Consider the following 19,018-nt stretch of genomic DNA (forward strand, 5'->3'; position numbering starts at 1 on the left):
AAGCAGGCGGAGGCGGCCGCAGTCGGAGGCTGTCAACAGTTCCATCTCCGCCGTCTGCGGCCGTTCATCTTGTACCTGTTGCGGAAAACTTTCCAACTTTTTCGTCGCGCCAACTCATGCCATAACTCCGGAAGTCGCCGCCAAGGAGTGCGCTTACCCGAACAGCTTTTCTTTTCAATCCGGTGATGATCGAACTTTCGAGTCCGCGTACAGAGAAAATTCGTGCGCGTGAATGTTTATATTCGGTACAAGCATTACATTTCCTGAATCGCACAGAGAGAAAACTCAATACAAAAGTTTGGTTAATACGGAAAGTAAAACTTAAAATAACCAAAGCTTTCGTTTTCCCAGTCTCTCCATTTTGTTCTGCGCTAAATTAATCGCCAATCGCACCAATATCAACACGAAATTGAGTTGGTTTGTGTTTCACTTCCTGCATCAATCAATAGTAACACAATAACACAAATAATTTTTATCAGTGTAGCTGTATCCCTTGTCCACACTCCATAAATTTCCGGAATGTTGTAACGCCAGAAATCCATCTCTGTCGCATTGAGCATTTCTTTGGACCTGCCTCTTCAGTCTTCAATCACCACTTTTACCGTAATTAGTCATCATATTTTAACAATTGAGTTCCTTTTAAATTCTCTTTTTGTTGTCCTTGGAGATTTTCGGGTCTCAGATAATACCGTTCTGCATGGCGATAGCTTCCCTTCCTTAAACATTGCGGTCCCAAATGACCTGATCTAACTTCCCCTGAAAGTTAACTTTACTGGGACTAGCTAACTTAACTATTTCGTTTTCATTTCAGTAATTTTCACTATGTTTTAATCGTAAATGATTCCTGAGAGCCTGAGACGCGCTGTGGCTAGCGCACTATTTTAGTAGCAAAAAATCATAATTTGCCAAGATTTTTGACTTGATTGCTGCGATCATCGCGTGGCAGTTGGATTAAACCTAAACCCGGAACTAATCGACGATTCGACGGAAGGTGGTTAGGTCGGAGGTTTGGTCGGTGGAAACCGTTTGAGCAGAATCTACAGGGTTATTCAAAAGTCACGCACCACTGGCCATAACTTTAGTTCTAATTATGATATCGATTTGCGGTTTAAAACGTTTTCCCTCATATCGAGGGGGAAACTTTTTTAGGTGCTTTCCAGTTTATGATCTCCTCGGAGGGGGCGGGGGGCGACTCAAAAATTTCAAATGACTACCCCCCTCATGGCCAGTGGTGCGTGACTTTTGAATGACCCTGTATAATCCCTGCGCCGATTGTCGCTCGGGCATGAGAGGTGACACGCACCAGAATCGCGGGTCGGGGAGCGAGCGCGTGAGCTTTGAAAGTTCAACGCCCAATCGGAACCGGGCAAGACACAGGCGCGATGTGGACCGTGACGCGACGCACAATGGATCGAGTCAATCGGAGATGTCGGACAAAATTCAGAAACTTTAAACGCTTATAACTCCGTTTATACTAAACTTTGAGGCTCTAAAACTGGTTCCATTGGTTTCCTCGTGAAATTTTCTACCTGAAGTATCCCTTGAAATGTAACCTGTGACGAAATAAATACCGAAATTTGCAGTTCTAGTCAAAAAGTTCATGTCCGACCTCTCCTATTGACTCGAGCCACTGTGCGAGGGCCCGGTGTCGGAGCCGTGTCCCTGTTCGGGAACACATCGGACGAGAACGATGGATGTTGACAATTAGATAATCGGGATCTAACTCGCGTCAACCCGCCAGCGCGATAGAGAACACCGAGAACAGGACGTTTCGATATCGTTGCCAAGTCACACAACTCGGAATTGAATCGGTCATTCTCAAAACGACCTAAACGCCAAAAATTGATCTAAGAGAAGAACGGTAATCACCATCTCAATCGACCCGTTCTAAATCTCAGAGCTCTAAACTATTAAAGCAATGAATTCCTCAATAACATTCTTAATTGGACTATTTCTATCAAACGGAACTATGTGCATTATGACGTGAACCCTCTTATGCATGTATTCTTATGGGTCTCAGGGCTCATGTCATGTCCTAGTGCACATAGTTCCGTTTAATAGAAATACGTCCAATTAATCTGCGGTTTAAAACGGGTTTAATGACGGTTAAGAAAATTTTTTTGAAAAATTTTACTGATTAGAACGGGTTGTTCAATACAGTTTCTACTGTTTTTCTTGTATTTTTATATTTGGTGCTTAAGTCTTTTTGAGGAAGACCGATTCAATTCTCCCCCAGTCGCTGATCTGAAAAAAGGTCATCTTCAGGCAAAGTGACCGAGGCAAAGCCCCATCAACGGAACGTCGAAATCTGAATTTTTAAAATAACTTCACCCGCTGAGATAGGGCGATACTCTCCCGCGGGAGGAAAATGATAAACGAGGAACATTTGTTTTTCGTGTCGAATAATTATTTACAGGGAAATCTAAGAGGAGATAAGCCCGGAATTCAAAGCAGAAAGAAAAGTGTTTTAATTCTCGAGGGAAGACTCTGTGGAGGCATTCCGGCACTTGCCGGGAACGTGACGGGAATAATCAACGAGAATCGGGAATCAGGAACGAGCAGAAGCGAACGGGGTTGTGAAGGAATTAGACACGCTCAGATCGGAAGGCTCGAGGATTGAACGCCTCCTAACATCAATGTGGTGTGCAATTTTTGAAAATAAGGTATGCAAATTCGAGAGGGAATTGCTATCAACGTAGCTGCGAAAAGTGATGTAACGTAGCGTGTTAAGAAAAAGAATGCTCTCGTGTGAATTTTATATCCCAGCCGAATCTAATACGTTTCCGGATTACCGTACGGAAACCGTAAATTTTTCGAACCTTACCTCACTTGGTATAAAACTTACGGGTTTTCTTCTTCTGATGTCTCTTTTTTACTCCATAATTGATGGATGCTCTTTAATTTGAATGCATTTCCTCCGCCACGCGAAAGAGTCAAGATTGCTGTGGAAGCTTGCATTAATTTTTTCCAGAAATCGTGCACGGTGCGCGATGAAAGTATATATGTCGACACGCCTCAAAATCAATAAGAAAACATTTCATTGCACTTGTGTGTATTTTTTGTATCATCATTCTTTTTGTGCGATGGACAAGGTGTAAAAGCTGCAATTACCAGACAGCGTTGCGCGAGAAAAAGTGGCTCAGCCTCATCAAAGTGCATGGCTCTTCAAGGTGATCCAAACGGCCAATCTCTAAGAGCCGGAAGACCCCAAACTCCCTCTTTAAATTGAGATCTCGTTTTTTTTTAGATCATTCATGAATATAGGGCATATAAGTACAGGGGAATGCAAATTTCCATGAGATTTGGTTGCCAAAATCCAGAGAAAACGACTTACTTCCCGAAATTTTTTTTCCGGGGGGGGGGGGGGAGGAGGCGTGGCTCCGACTGGGGTCACTTTTGGAAAAAAAAAAACTTTATACAACAAAAAAAGTCTTATTTCAACCCATAGAACACGCTCCTTTAGTCTGGCCGTTCAACCTTGGATCACCCCGCATAGACAATGGTGGAACAGACAAATCCAGAAAACGGAAATATGTGTCGCACATAACTTGCCTATCCTTCTGAACTTGGTTGTGAACTTTTTGCTCGATACTGCGGAATGCAGCGGCGTGGCGTACTTTCATAAATCGATAGATACGCCACTCAACCCGTTGAAAAAAGATCGATTAGGGTGTCACCTTAGTAATCGATTCTTTACCATAGCTTCAAATGGCGAGATATCGATAATCGCTCAGTCACGCCACGCCACTGGCGGAATGCAAGGACTGAAATCACGACGCGAGTTTCGGGTGCGGGTTCAAGTGCTCGTGGCCCGCCCGGCATGCTCGCGTGGCGAAGCGCCAATGCAGAGGCGTCAATTAATAAGGGCTGTCAACCTTATGGTGTCAATTAATCATGGCTAATTGCAGGAACACGCGTATGCGCTGTTCGACACGAAAACCGTGGACCGGCCCCATGCAAATCCCCCCGGCCCGCGAAAAAAGGGCGGAGGCCGTAAATCAAAAATCAATTAATTCGTCGAGCGCAATTTTTCTGGTAACCATTTGTAAATGTTTTCCGCGAGTGAATTTGAGCGCGGACTCGTTAACGACAGCCCGCCGCCCGGTGCGACGAGCGATCAACGACCTGCACTCGACGTATCTCTCGCCAAACTGCCGTTTCAGCCGTTTTAAATTGATGCAGACAAATCGTCGCCTATTATACATTATGTACATCCACACAACGGCCCAAGCAGCGTAGGTTTAATTGAGACCGGGTGCCAGCAATAAACATGACAGTCTGCGCGCTCAGTGCTCAGTGCTCTTGATTTGAGCCCGTGAACTCCACCACAACGATTGATTTTCAAGTATAATTAGCACCTTTTGACTAATGGCTATCCGTGTTTGTAAATGGTAGATTTTTAAGGAACTTCAGTGTTGAAGAACGGTGAGATACGAGGAGCTGTTCACAAGTGGAGGAAAACTTAGGCAAGAAAGAAGAGGAGAAATTGAATTAACGATTGATGGCGTTTAAATAATGTCTGATATCTCTCATATTATCGCAGGAATGGGTCTGTTGCAAGCAAGAGATACAGCCAACTGACTTTGCTCAATTTTTTTTTGAAGGTAAAAACTGACTTTGCTCAATTTTTTTTGAAGGTAAATTCTCTCGGAAGTCACATCGGGCACATCAAAAAATCTGAAATACACTCCTTATTGCGCAATCTGCGTAGTTTGTGACATGTTTTTTTTTTCAATTTAACGCGTATGCGAGCAGTTTTTCTTGTCAGCCAGCGGTCAGTTATGCCTAGAAAGAGACAACAATTGCGACAAAAATTTGAATTTGAGAGCGAATTTTTTACAGAATATGCATTAACATTAGTTTACTCGAAATCATTCATGTTTCAATTTTTTCAGAAACTGCACTTATGCGCCTCGTCCTCCAAGCCCCTCAAATCTCCTCGACGGCAAATTCAAGTCACTTTTTTCCCCAGTTTAAAACCGCCTCATTTCACTTCCCCCGCTGTAATCCCGGATGCCGCACTCGAATAATTCCGATAGGCAAATGCATTCAGAGATGACGAATCATCGCGGGGGTTGCCGTACGTGACATTTTTCCGAACGAGCCCTCCAGTTCGGAGAAGGGGGGGGAGGTGGGGGCACAAATTATGACATAAAGCGTCGCGACGCGGTGGCGTGTCGCCCTAATTCTCCCTCTCGGCGTATCCGCCAGGAACAAAAGTCAGATGCCCGGGTCGTCGTGTCGCCGCATGCGTCGCGATGCACCGGGGCCGGGAGCCTTGCGCCCCGTCGACTGTGAACAATTTGCTCCGGAAGCCGGGTATTAACGGAGATAGATGGCGAATGAATGAAGATTTCCGGCCACCAGCATATTGATCAAGCCGCCGTATTCACTCCGCGAGCAGTTGGCGTTGACGTCGTCCGGGCGTCGCGCGTCGCGTTGCGTCGGAGGCATCGGCTATTTACAGATTTAAGACACCGACCGAACCGCCACCACACGGATGTTTCCAACGCCTCATTTTTCTCCGTCGAGTTAGAGTCTTAAGGGTCCTGCCGTCTCCCGCACCAGGGCCGGATTACTTTGGAAAAAAAAGAATCTTAAATTTGCCACCAAGAATTATTTCTTCTTAAATCAAGAATTTTGCTGGTTAATATAAGCTACTTTTTTGCTTAACCCAAGCATTAATTTTCTTGAATCAAGAAAAAGTCAGCTTAAAGCAAGATTAAGAAAATTCTTGGCGGCAAATTCAAGAATTATCATGCTTGATCCAAGCTACCTTTTTTTCAGTGGAAGGGGGTGGCCACATGGGCCGCGGCCCATGGCGGCAAATTTTGCAATTTTTTTAAATGTGGGTATAAGAAGAACATCGGATTCAGAAAAAAAAATTACAAACGAGAAAAGGCGACAAAATCTCTCACTTCCTGAGAGTATAGTAATTTCTAATTTTGTCGTCTTTCGGTGATATATCAGACAGCACTTTTAATTGGTCCAGTTAAGACAGAAACCAAACACGCGATTTGGCATGGAGCCGTGCGGCGTAGAGAGCAATATTAACGAGGACTTGATATGAAAAGGAGAAGCCCTCAGCGCGGCGGTCAGCATGAAACACATATTAGCACCTACGACGAGACTGCATGAATACTTCACGCTTTGCGTCAAACACAGTGCGGTCAGCAGCGGCCGACGTGAAACGCATAGCGCCTACAAGATTGCATGAATACTTCATGCATTGCGTCAAACACAGTGCGTTCAGCGCGGCGCCGGCGGAAGTTAAAACTATTAAACTTTTGATTAAAGCATAAATCCGATTGAATCCTGATAATTTTTTCTCGTCAAATTATGTAATAGTCTGGACTCTAGATCCAGACCTTTTCTAGTCCGCCTAGCGTCGTGTCGTTTTAGAACGTCAATGCTTAACATCCGATAAAGATAGGTCTAAGAATGTTTTTTATTGGTGCACATCTAATGGATCTGCTGTCTGCTCCACTCTAGTGGTACAACCAACGGAGATTAACACAATTGATTAAACCGCCCGGAACTCACGTTAAACATTTTTTTCAGGTTGATTATTGAAAATTATAGACAAGTTAGTGATCCTATAAGTTTTTATATGTAGGATCACAGTGATAACACCATTTCATCTAATCCATTCCAAGTATCCATTCGATCTAATAAGTTTAAACGGGTGGTTCTTATAGACGAAAGGGGGAAATTTTAATAAGCTTGTTCTCAATCTGTAAAAAATGAGACAGAAGCGGACATTTTTAGTGATAGCAGTCGAGATAAGTTATTTCTGCGTTAATATAAGCTGGGGATTTATTTTAATAAAATCGGGATGCAAATCTCCAAAAGGGACGTCCGTCCGGCAACAGCTGGCAGAATGCTCGGTGCATAACAAGGCCTGGTCGAGGTCAATATTTGACGGTTAGCTTAAAATATGCCTCAACAAATTATTTCTCAATCGAAAGGCCGACTCTGGCCGTTATCGAGCCCGGCCTCAACTCCGGCGCGATTGGCCGAATGGAACTATCTATGCTAAAAGGGACTATGTGCATTGGGGTTGCGTGCAACATAGTTCCTTTTAGCGTAAATACGTCTAAATGAACTCGAGACCCGGAAGGTCCGCCTCGTTTGATTTCCATTAGCAGTTCCGCTTTATCTTCGCTCCTTTGACGTAAGCGCATATCTCAATTTTAACGTGAGACCTGTTCCCCATTTGGCGGTATACTTTCCAGGGCTCATTTGAAAATAGAGATACGCTCTTCTTTTAGAGGAGCAACGTTTAGTCCACTGACGAGTTACGTGCTTTACTGACCAGGAGCGCAGTCGCCAGCCACGTGCGTGGGATGGGATTTAATTCTGCCCGGAGAAAATTCTCGCCCTGGTTTTCTCGCGCTCATTGTCACCGTTTATGAGATCTCCGCTCAATAATCGTCCATTTTTTAAAAAAACTATCTACGACAGTTCGCATTTATTTACATACAAATAGATCCATGGCTTCTCCAATACAATGTCTGTAACTTGTACGGTCATAATTGAATGATGCGATTTACCGCGTTAGTCAAGTCACGGCTTTTTGGCATTCCCAGTTGTGCACATTCAAAATAACATCCTTCGTGATTTGGTTTATTCCAATTTTTATGAGCATTTTACATGAAACTAATTCTGCAAACGTAATGTATAATGGACCTCAATGCCATCATCTAAATATTTACCTCTTAAAGATTTTCTCCGTTTTCCTACGTTTCACGTGTGCTAGCTCTTAAAGTTTTTTCGGCCTTTCGGCCAAAGTATCACAAGCGCCATGTAACGTTTCACAATTTTCGCCTCTATTTAATTTTTTTACAGAGAAATTGTCCACTGAATCTATCTGGAAATTTCTTTGAATTTTATCGGCAGCACAAAGAAAATTCAGTGAAATTTTCGGACGGCTTCGTTGAACCATTTCCTTGTAAAAAAATAAAAATGGCGGCGGAAATTTTGAAGTGTCACATGGCGCTTGTGATACTTCGGCCGGAAGGTGACAATATCGGCACCCAATCATAAATTACAAGGGTTCAAATGGAGACAAAATTAGAACACACGATCTCTGCAAGGATTTCAACTTTGAATGTGCCTGTGCCTCGTCTTTGAAAGTATGGTTGTAGGAGAAGATCAGGGCGCGTGTGGCGCAAGTACTGATGGTCGGAACAGTTGGCTTGTTGAGTAGTTTATGACCACCCTTGTGACTGCTGACAGGCCTACCCTAAACGAGATGTAGGTGGCGTCTGAGCCGCACCAAAAAGGAGTCTGCATCCGATGCAGATTTCGACTCCGTGTTGCCGCGTCGAATCTCAAACGTATACTCGTATTTTCGGCTGACTATCTTCTCCGCACAAAGTACATTTGTGATAATTTTTCCGATTATCGTTGCCGCACAAAATCATTTTCGCACAAATGATTTTCTGTAGTGTGTGGCAACGTCGAGAAAAATATGAAATAAAAAATAAAAATAAATTGTGGTAGGGCCACAGTTAGTTTTAGGGGATAACCCCTAACAATTTGTTTCCGTGGGATTTTGCGTATTTTTGGTTCAGCCGACTAAATCTTGTTCGCGTCTTTTTAGTCTCACAAACTTAAATTCCCAGATAGTTATTTTTACTGAAAATCGTAATTTTAAAGTCAAAATGGTATAATAAAATTTTTAAAATTACTTTATGGAGCAAGGCATCGTAAACCTAGATGAATCGATGTAGAGCAAGAGTGTTGAGTTATATCATTGTCTTTTTGCTTTAACTGAAATTATTTTTAACGTAGTTTGCTCTGATTTTATAAAGCATTACTCTCCAGTTCCACTGAAGAACGCAATTCGTGGTGAATTTCAGTGAATGTGTAAAAAAGTTATCGTTTTATCATACTGAAATATTGAGTCGCACCTCGTAATTCCACGATTGTTGCTCGTCATTTAGATCCAGCCACCAATAATAGGCTGTCGTCATTTAAGGAGTTGAATTCTGACTGTTTATTTAAAATTAAAATAGAATGCAGCGGCAACAGCGCAAAGATGCTGAACTTGAGTTGACAGCCGAAGACAAATAGTAGCCAACTGCGTTCAGCTCAACAAAAATAAATAATTGACACTATAATATTATGGGCTTAGCATCCTAGCCGAGAGTATCCTGCGCGCGTTTTCGTCTTCCAAATATTTTCTTAAATGTTGACACTCCATTCTGCTTCACTTTTATCACCAGCAGCTCCATAAACTAAACGAGAGGAGCAATTTGTATAAATATGTTGCAATTTTATCATCTGGGTTTCTTTTTTTGGATACTTGAAAACTATCTGAAAAATAGGGAAACTAAGGAAAAGCTGAGTCATGAACTAGTCAGACTTTACGAACGATCAAGTCAAGACCTATTTTTGATACTTATGTTTTCCGCCTTTGTACTTTTGGCTCAGTCAAAATTTTTTAAAAAAAGGGGGAAAAAAGGATTTTAAAAATTCATACGAACATTATAATTTTTATGTTAGTCCAATACCCGAATAATTTATTTTGATTGAAACTAAAAGGTGCTTCATCTAATTTTGTAATGTACGACACGTTTTCTGGAACAAAATATGTCTTTTCAAGGTGAAGAATTTTGCCGGGAATTTTTTTTTCACCAATCCAAGAAGTAACTATCATTAAATTTTCCTTTCGAAATGTTGGTTTGTTTTTTGTCAGAAAGTAATACCTTATCTAAAACTTCGTCGCAAGCAGGGCAAAATTTGGGGAAGCAGAAGCAATTCCAGAAGTTGCTCGTACGCTGTTTAAAATTATTCTCATTTTATAAAATTTAGCTCCATGTCTAATCTTATGCTATGTATGTATTCGTAAGTACACCCAACTATAATTTAACAAAACCAATAACCCTGAATGTTCTCCTTGTCTGTTTCAGCTCAATTTCGCTCTCCCCGCATCACGGAACATCCCAGTGACATGGTCGTCCCGCGCAACGAACCCGTGACCCTCAACTGCAAAGCCGAAGGCAAGCCAGAGCCGACGATAGAGTGGTACAAAGACGGGGAGCTCATCAAAAAGACGCCACATTCGAACCAAAGGGTGCTCCTGCCCACCGGGTCCTTGTTTTTTCTCAGGGTGGCTCACAACAAGAAGGAGCAGGACAGTGGTGTATACTGGTGCGTCGCTCGGAATACGGCTGGAGTCGCTACTAGCAGGAACGCCACACTACAAGTTGCAGGTACGATCTCTTCTTTCGCTTTTTCTATCGAATTACCAAATTTCCATGCACCGAATGACCAATTACCAAATTTTGGAACGACAGAGATTTTGTAGAGGACACATGACATCACGAAGGTGGCAACCTTTCATGAGGAATAAAATCTTGAAATTTCACTGGAAATATTTTATGAAATTTTAGAAATTTATGAAAGATTTTGAAAAATACTGGTTCCTTTTCATGTTTCGCAAAATGTATTTTGCGAAACATTAACATTTATATTCAATACAACAAAACATTTATATTCGCAATTTTCGCAGCCTCTATTATACTCAACACAAAATTTAGTTTCATTTGTGTTTCAATTCCTGTATCAACCGACAGTAACGCAAGAATGCAAGCACTTTTCTCAGTGTAGGTCCAGTAGGTCCTCTCCAAGGATGCGACCATTTCGACCGTCAGGAGCTGTTTTTACCTAAACGTTTAAATGTAGGCGGGCATAGTTGAGAGCTGATTGTTACAGAATTCATTCGGTTATACATTTTGAAGCGATTTCTGTTTAATTATTTATCAAGCTCTAACAAAAGCAAATATACTCACGGCTAGGAACCGTGAATCCACTGTATTAAAATAAGGTAACATTTCACAAATACGTTTTTTTAACTAATCGTCACAAAAGCCGTCTCGCTTCAAAAGAACCATTAAGAATCCTTTTGAGCTGGGCTACTCAGGTTCCTCCCTCTTTTTTCAGCATACGTTCAGCGATTCCACACGGTGTTGCTCGGGAGCCATGTATTCCCCGCATTTCCTCTCATCTAGCGTCTCTTCCTTCTCATCTCGGAGTCGGGTTTCCGTTTTTCCTGCAGTTTATAACGTTTCTTACACTGATAAAAGTTAAATATTCAACTCGGAGCGAGAACACAAATTCGATGCGCTCTCGCCTTTGGAGACACAGTCGACCGAGAACCCGCTCCGTTGTCTCGAAACTTTCAGAACACAGCAAATGAACCCACCTGCATGATTGTACGTGCTGAGTCGCACTCAGCCCCCCCTCTCCCCCGAATCTCACGTAAAGAGCTTTACACTTTCCGAGAGGAGAGGATACCTCGAGTGCATTTTGAACTTTTTTCCTCCTGTCGGCGAACAAAATCCATTTCGCGTTAGCGCAGAACACAGGAATTTACTCGAATGCAACTTCATGAAACGACCGGTGGAAAGCCAGCACCTGTTTAAGCTTCCACGTGTCCTCGCGTTTCTTTCCTCTTGTGTTTTATCATCAACAGGCTGTAGTTTTAATACCGTAATTTCATATCTTCGATCTGGACGAGGAGATTTCTCGGCAGCGGATCGTGTTCGATACATCGAACAGGTGAGATTGTATCGATATCGATTGGTTCAACATGTGAACATAGCCTCGAAAGTCCATTGAGTAATCTGAGGGAACGGGTTTTTTTGTGATGTATAGATACTTACAAGTACAAAATGGCAATGAATTTTCTCATTTTTAGCTTTTCCAAATTAAATCCTAAAATTTTTGTTTGAGGTTATGTTCTGTTGTTTTGAACCAAACGATACATCGAACCACTATCGAATGGGATCTTTTGCACAATGAACGTCCGTCCGTGTTTGTGTCGCGTTGATTCGCGATAGCATCGTTTATCTAATATCGCGAAAACTGGTCGACACTGTTTAATCCGCGAAGACTGCGCAATCAGGCGAATAAACGGATCTCGTTATCGAAGTATGTTTCTGATTCGAATCGCTGATCAATTAGGGAGGCATGAGCCGCAATAGTTACTCACTCTACTTTAGTTCACCTGTAGCTTTGTGATCTCCATGACCATTGGCCATTCGATGGTGCATTTACATCATAGGGTGTTTGTAGATATTTAGAGTGAAAAATTAACAAACCAAGACTTGTTCATTTACCGCGACTAGTCGTGACTAATCAATACAAAATATGGGATGGAAACTTTAGCAAAGCTTTCTTAGGGCACAGAAGTGAAGCTCCAATGGGGAGGCAAGGGCTCAATTGGACGTATCTCTATCAAACGGAACTATGTGCATTAAGACATGAGCCCTGCGTCCCTTCAGAATAAATGTATAACAGGGCTCACGTCATGATGCACATAGTTCCGTTTGGCAGAAATGCGATCAATTACTACGTCTCTGCACTGTTAAACATTCATGTGTATTTCTGAAATGTACCATACGATGTGGAATAATTTTCCATGCGCGAATTTCATTAAATTGTTCGTTGAATCCCGTAAATTAATCAATCCAACGTTTGGAGTTTTTTTTTCTTGTCTCTCTTTCTATGTCAGTTTATCAAGTATTGTTTTGGCAAACCAAGAATTCAATATAATACGAAATTCTTACGGGACAGTTGTGCTCATTTTATCAAGTCAAGGCTGCTTTTCAGGTTGTTTACCGTCAGTAGAAACCGGAAAATATCAGGAAATTCAATGTCATCGGGAAAAATCAGGAAAATTGGTCACGGAGATCAGGGAATTTCGAGTAGCGTTTTTTAACTGCACGCAGTTTAGTACTGCCATGTTAAGGGAGAACGCCGTATGAACCTTCAGGCGTTGCCAGATTTCCTTAGATAAAACTCGAATTTCCTAGTAAACTCATGAATATTTTCATTCCAGTTTTTCAGATAATTTTGCTTGCAATTCCACCGAAAAGTCCTGCAAAATTCAAGGGAAAACATTCATAACTTTCTCTGCAAATGAACATTTTATCGAAGGAAATTTGGCAACTCTCGTATGTTCAGACGTTGTTCTTCCTCAGCATGGCAGAGCACATGCCCGAATGGAATATTTTATTCAATTCATCAAATATATTGGTTCGTGAAATCAAACAAATGTCACTTTTCTTGTTCAAAAAATCAATGGAATATCAGGCAAATCTGTATAATGAAATTCTAGTAGACACCTTGTCAGCTTGCAGCGAAGGGTGCGTACACATACACATTGTTCGGTCGTCGGACACGCCGGAACGATCCGTAGATCCGCGGTCGAATCTGTCTGAGAGATTCTCGGATTGGACGTGGCAGGTTTCAACACCCACCGCGGAATTCCACCAATGAGGGGCCATCCTAGGCGCGGCGCGTCTACCCCTCGCCGCGCCGCCGGCCGCGACCAAGACTGCACAGCGCGTAACTTTCACCGCGGCCGCGCGATAAAACTCCGATTAACGCCGGAATGATGGCTAATAGTTGTTAGATGCTGGATATTGCTGTTCTCCGCAGCCTCGGTGCCGTGAGCTTACGGTTAGGCTTGCGGTGGGGGAGGGGGGCTTGGCCTAAGAGTTTCCGTGCCGACATCTGAATCAGATGAGAACGGCGAACCGAGCCGCGGAGCTGCAACGATGGAAGCCGACGATAAGGGCAGCAGCCGGACTCACCCGTGACTTGTTTTTGCATTGCGCCTCGAGTCAAATAAAACGCTCCCAAGCTGTGCACAGTGGATGCGGCCCGGGACCAATGCGACTTCCTTGAGTCGACACTCCGCTCAACAGAGGCAGAAAAGTAGGCACCTCGCTTAAGCAACAGCTCAAGCGAGGTGCCTACTTTTCTGCCTTAGTATTAGTCGTATTAAAACTGCCTAATATTGAGGATGTTATTCACATCACGGAGAAAAAAACTTCGTGCTAGGGACCCGAAGTTAAGGTCATATGGATCTCTGAAGTTTTCTGATCACGCATCCGAAAACTTGAGGTCGAGCTGCCGAAGTTCGGGTCAGCCATCGAGGCACTTCGGTATGTGCTGCCAGCTCGAAACGCGCACTGACGCCTACAAACCTAAGGGCATACTTCAAGCATTGCGCAATGCGTGAAGACGCCTACAAACCTAAGGGGATACTTCAAGCATTGCGCAATGCGTGAAGCAGCCCTTTAGGTTTGTAGGCGTCAGTGCGCGTTTCGCGCTAGCAGCACGTAGAGGAGTACTTCAGATGTTTGACCCGAACTTCGGCAACTGGACCTCAAGTGTTAGATACGTGATCCGAAAACTTTAGAGATCCATATGACCTCAACTTCGGGTCGAACGCACGAAGTTTTTTTCCTCCTTGATGAGATGCGCAAGAGAGACGCTCGATACGTGTGTACGCTTGATGTGTCACAAGTGGGAGGGGGGGGGGGTCTCTATTTGAAAATTAAAATATTTTGAGGCCCCCTCGGGAGGTCGGGGGTCGTGATCTTCCAGAAAGTTTCCCTCCTTGATGAGTAGGACAGCAGTCCAAACTGGAACATTTCAACTCATAATTGGAAAAGTCATGTATCGAGTGTTCCTTTTGCCCATCCCGGTATAGACTGCTGAAGAAGATGCTTGATTTATTCCTCCCGGGGAGAGACCAAGGGGACGCCCAGTGAAAGGGTGGCGACAGGGGGTTTTAGAAGAAATTAGGGTGTGCTAACTCGCCGGAGGGCTTCAAGAGGATAGGGAACTTCGACGGCTACGGATCGCAGAACACCAGAGAGAGCTTTGGAAGCATATCTTATGTATGTATGTATCCGTATTTTGTGCTCAGACTTTGGTATATTGCCTTGATTTTTGTACCAAAATCAACAAAAAATTGGGTTGGTTTGCATTTCACTTCCTTTCAATGGCGTGGCGTGCTTTGCGATCTATCGATGTTTCCCTATTTGAAGCTATGGTAAAGAATCGATTATTAGGTGTTCGCTGCGAACACCCTGTTTATCGATACTTTTCCGTAGGTTTAAGTGGCCGATCAATCGATGTATCGCAAAGCACGCCACGCCACTGCTTCCTTTATCAACCTAACACAAGAACACAACTTTTTTGGTGTTTGTATCACAACTTGAGTCGCGCGAACAAATTACGCAAGTACCAATATCCTAAGGGATACTCCCCTAACATTGTTTTATAGGAACATATTAGTAATTTCGTTTCTGGAGTCAGAGAATTTTGAAATTTTCACTAAATTAGGTCGAGTTTTGAATAAGCTTCCGCTTTGATGGGGATGGAGAGCAAGGAAGTTCTGAAAGCACTGTGCGCCGGTGCGGTGCCCAGAGTTAGCTTTGGCCTCAACTCGAACATAGAAGCCGAGCAAATGACCTGACATCCGTGATTAATACCCAGCCTGCGTCCGCGGTCGGTCGGCCCGGCAATGATCTTGGCCCAGTGGCGTGGCGTACTTCGCGATATATCGATTGATCTGATATTCAAACCTATGGAAAAAGATCGATGAAGGAGGTTATCGCAACGAACACCTTATTAATTGATCCTTTTCCATAGCTTCGAGTGGGAGAATATCGATAATCGATCGTGTGGTCCAGCCCGAGCACGATGTGTGTGGCGCAGGCGCTGCACCGAGCACCGAGTTGCAATGCTCGATGCACCCAAGGCTTCCAATTCTACACCAGCAATGTCCCGTAACGTCAACATACGCTGTGTCACGCCTTTTCGTCCTGCCTGTGATCCTGAAACGAAAAAACACCATCCACTGTGCCGCCCTGCTAAGGAAAAACGGCTCATGTGTATTTGAGCAGTCCTACATTTCTTTTCATGGGGTACAGAAAAAACGGAAAGTTTGGATCTTCTTCCTTCAATTTTTCAGAAAATTTCATTTGTGAGTCAGTCTAGAGCACCTTTACAGGGAGAGTAAGGGCATATCGAAGTATGGAGCTCTTAGGGCCCAAAAAGGCAGCCAACCTTCTAACACAAAAAAAGTCAATAAATATCAATGCCAATCTTAAGATTTCAAATGGATTGATGGCTCAGCTTGCCCTACTACCAGATGAAGGTATCTACACGACCGAATTTACTTAATGCAAGCCATATGAAGTCTAAAAATGCAGCCAGGACCTCAGCTTTCCTTCAACTCAGTGGTTATGCAATGTCAGCAGCTCAAGAGTTAAAATAGTCGCATCGCGTATTTTAATAGCTCCTAACAATATTTTACTGAACACGATCGAAATCTAGAAAAGTAAAAAAGGAAAATGCAGTTTACCTTCAATTCAGTGGTTATGCAATTTGATCTACCTAAGAGTTAAAATAGTTGCATGTCATAATTTGAGAAGATAATGTTCAGTAGGTACTCCAGTACCTCCGGGTAGGAAATTCGTGGATGCGCCATTTTTCGCACGATTCGCGCGTGAATTTTGCGAATTTGGTTACTTTATGGTAGGTATTGAAATAACACCAAATTTTTCCGCCGACGAGGTCCTGAATTCTTTTGGTAAAGTACTGGAAAAATTCTCAGGGTGTCTACCGGTCCCCAAAAGTCCCCAATGTCCCCGATATCCCGGGAAGTCCCCAATTTTCTTGTTCAGGTCCCCAAACAATGACAAAAATCGTCCTAAAATACCGGCATTTTCCCACCAGCCGTGGTGGCGCGATATAACCAGGAATAAAAAACGGGAGTGTTGCTTGGTTTTTCGTATGTTTGCATCGGTTCAGCATGACTTGTAAAATTGGTCGTATGAATTACGCCTTTTAACGCTCTAACCATAGCTCCCTTTCTCTTACTATTTCGTGAACATAGTCCCCGATTTTCTTGAAAAAACACCCTAAAAGTCCCCAAAAGTCCCCAATGGACCACTAGACAAGGTACGAATTTAAGCATTCTGATACATGTTTCTTAACCAGAATTTTACGTAGAGCACGATTCGCGCAACGAAAACTAATGAAACAAACTCCAAACGAAGATATTAACGTTTTTATTTCACATTGGTTACGAGGAGTTTGAACTGCCTGCTGACAAGAAACTCAAAGCTCTACGTGAGTCTAATCGCGCACTACAACGGTTTCAACAAGCTTCTCAATCGAGTAATGCTCATTTCCCACCATGTGTTGTTCAAACTGTAAGCGATTTGCTGCAGCTGAGCCAAAGCGTCAAGATTGAGGTTGCCAGATCTTATATCGCAGAGACTGTCATGATAACGTTTAGCGCACGATGTGAATCACGCAGAGCATTGAGTTTTCATGAGCGGGTGGTTTGAATTCACGTATCAAGAGTCATTAAATATCTTTGGAAGGAGTTGATTCCGGTAATTTTCGTTGCGAGCGTCGTATTCTACGTGAAATTTCAGTCGAGGAACATGTATCAGAATGCCGAAATTCGTACCTTGTCTAGTGGTCCATTATGGTTTTTTATAACTGGTAGACATCCTAATGCTGTAAAAGTACTTATTTTTCGCCAACTAGTTGTAGTAGACACCCTGACCTTATTCGTCGGCGATTTTAATTCCCATGCTGCCGTGCGCCTCGGCCAATTAATTTACGGGCGGAATGAAAGTGTCTGGACGTTGCGGGATGCGACCGAGGGCGGCGTGAAATTGGATCGATTCCACGGTTCCGCTTCCCTTTTATTGGTCCTGGATGACATCCAAAGCGCTAAAAGTAAAAGAATGTCGCGCTAATCAATAAACCACTCGTCGCGCCAAATTTCCAGTCGCCCGTCAGATAGTTCGCGCTCCTGCCCGCCCGCGCCGCAACCACCAACGACCCCTCGCCCCTAACCTTTTTTAGCTCGAGTCGACGAAACGAAACTCAAAGTTCAGGTTTCCAATCCGAGCGCCCTCCTTCCGCCCTCATTTGTTTGACATTTAAATTTCAATTTGCGGCCCTCACTTGTGTACTTTCTCTCTTCATCGACAGCTGCGGCTGGGTATGAAATCGTCTAGCGAAACCCCTCCATGGAACACTTCTCAATGATATAGTCCACCTACCGTTAAACATAATGATGAAACAAGGGTAAAAAACGAGGGAACTACACGGAGAAAAAAACTTCGTGCGTGGGACCCGAAGTTTAGGTCATATGGATCTCCGAAGTTTTCGGATTGAGAATTTGAACACTTTAGATCTAGCTGTCGAGGTTCGGATCACTCACCTGAAACTTCAGTTTTTACATCTGAAAGTGCTTCGGTTTTCACATCCGAAAAACTTCGATTCTCACATCCGAAAAACTTCGGTTCTTACATCTGATGTACTTGAGATGTAAGAACTGAAGTTTCAGATGTGTGATCCGAACCTTGACAGCTAGATCTGAAGTGATCCATATGACCTAAACTTTGGGTCCCACGCACGAGGTTTTTTCTCCGTGTACCATTACTTGAGACTGGAATCGCTAAAATTAGAAAGCTCAAACTTTCCTTAGGTACTTGAATTAAAATGGTGCCCCAATTTTCATCTTCATGTTGGTTGGTTCCTCAAAAATACATGTTGTCTGCGAAGAAATTCGACAACTCTCGAATGTTTATACAGCGTTTTGCCTGAGCCCGAATAATTGTCCAGCCCGAATTTGTGTTCAATTTGTTCGGGATGCGAGGCAGCGAATGTTTGCGAAGCGGCCAACGACGCGACGGTAACGAGGATGCCGAGGTTGGACGTGAGGTCTAATTAATCAGACGAACGAAATCGAAACACGATACCCTATCAGAGACAATATCGGGGAGCATCGGGCCCGCAAGGGGGGCGCGGGGGCGTGCCTTATCGGTCGCAAAATTACCGGAGGCCACAACAAACGCTTTTACGGTCAGAGCAACAGCAACAGCGTCAAGCCAGGAATGCAAATTAAAGTTGGCGCGGAACTCGGTGGACCGGCGGGTTGCATAATAATGATTGCACGAGGAACGGAACGGATGGAACAGGAACGGCGGGAACGGACCGAAAGGGACGGAGCGCTGAAACAAGGACGCGATGACAGAAGTTACCGCCTTTTGTGTCCTCCCGGCTCGGGCTTACGACCTCTTTGCGACACAGATATTATCTCTCGTGTACACATTTACGTCCTCCATCATTGGCCTAAGTGTTAAATATAATACCTAAATGTGTTGTAACAATGGTCGTGACC

General features: G+C 43.5%; 1 protein-coding gene across 5 annotated transcripts in view; it reads left to right on the forward strand.

Moving 5' to 3' along the window:
* Positions 1–19,018, forward strand: part of robo1 (roundabout 1) — a 524,355-nt gene that overhangs the window by 293,471 nt on the left and 211,866 nt on the right. For all 5 annotated transcript variants that reach the window (XM_072300450.1, XM_019050901.2, XM_072300451.1 and 2 more), the window contains one exon: positions 9,918–10,220. In XM_072300450.1, the coding sequence (XP_072156551.1) occupies positions 9,918–10,220 (303 nt within the window). The remainder of the gene's footprint in view (positions 1–9,917; positions 10,221–19,018) is intronic.

This window comes from Bemisia tabaci, chromosome 5 (assembly GCF_918797505.1).
Source record: "Bemisia tabaci chromosome 5, PGI_BMITA_v3".
Taxonomy (NCBI): domain Eukaryota; kingdom Metazoa; phylum Arthropoda; class Insecta; order Hemiptera; family Aleyrodidae; genus Bemisia; species Bemisia tabaci.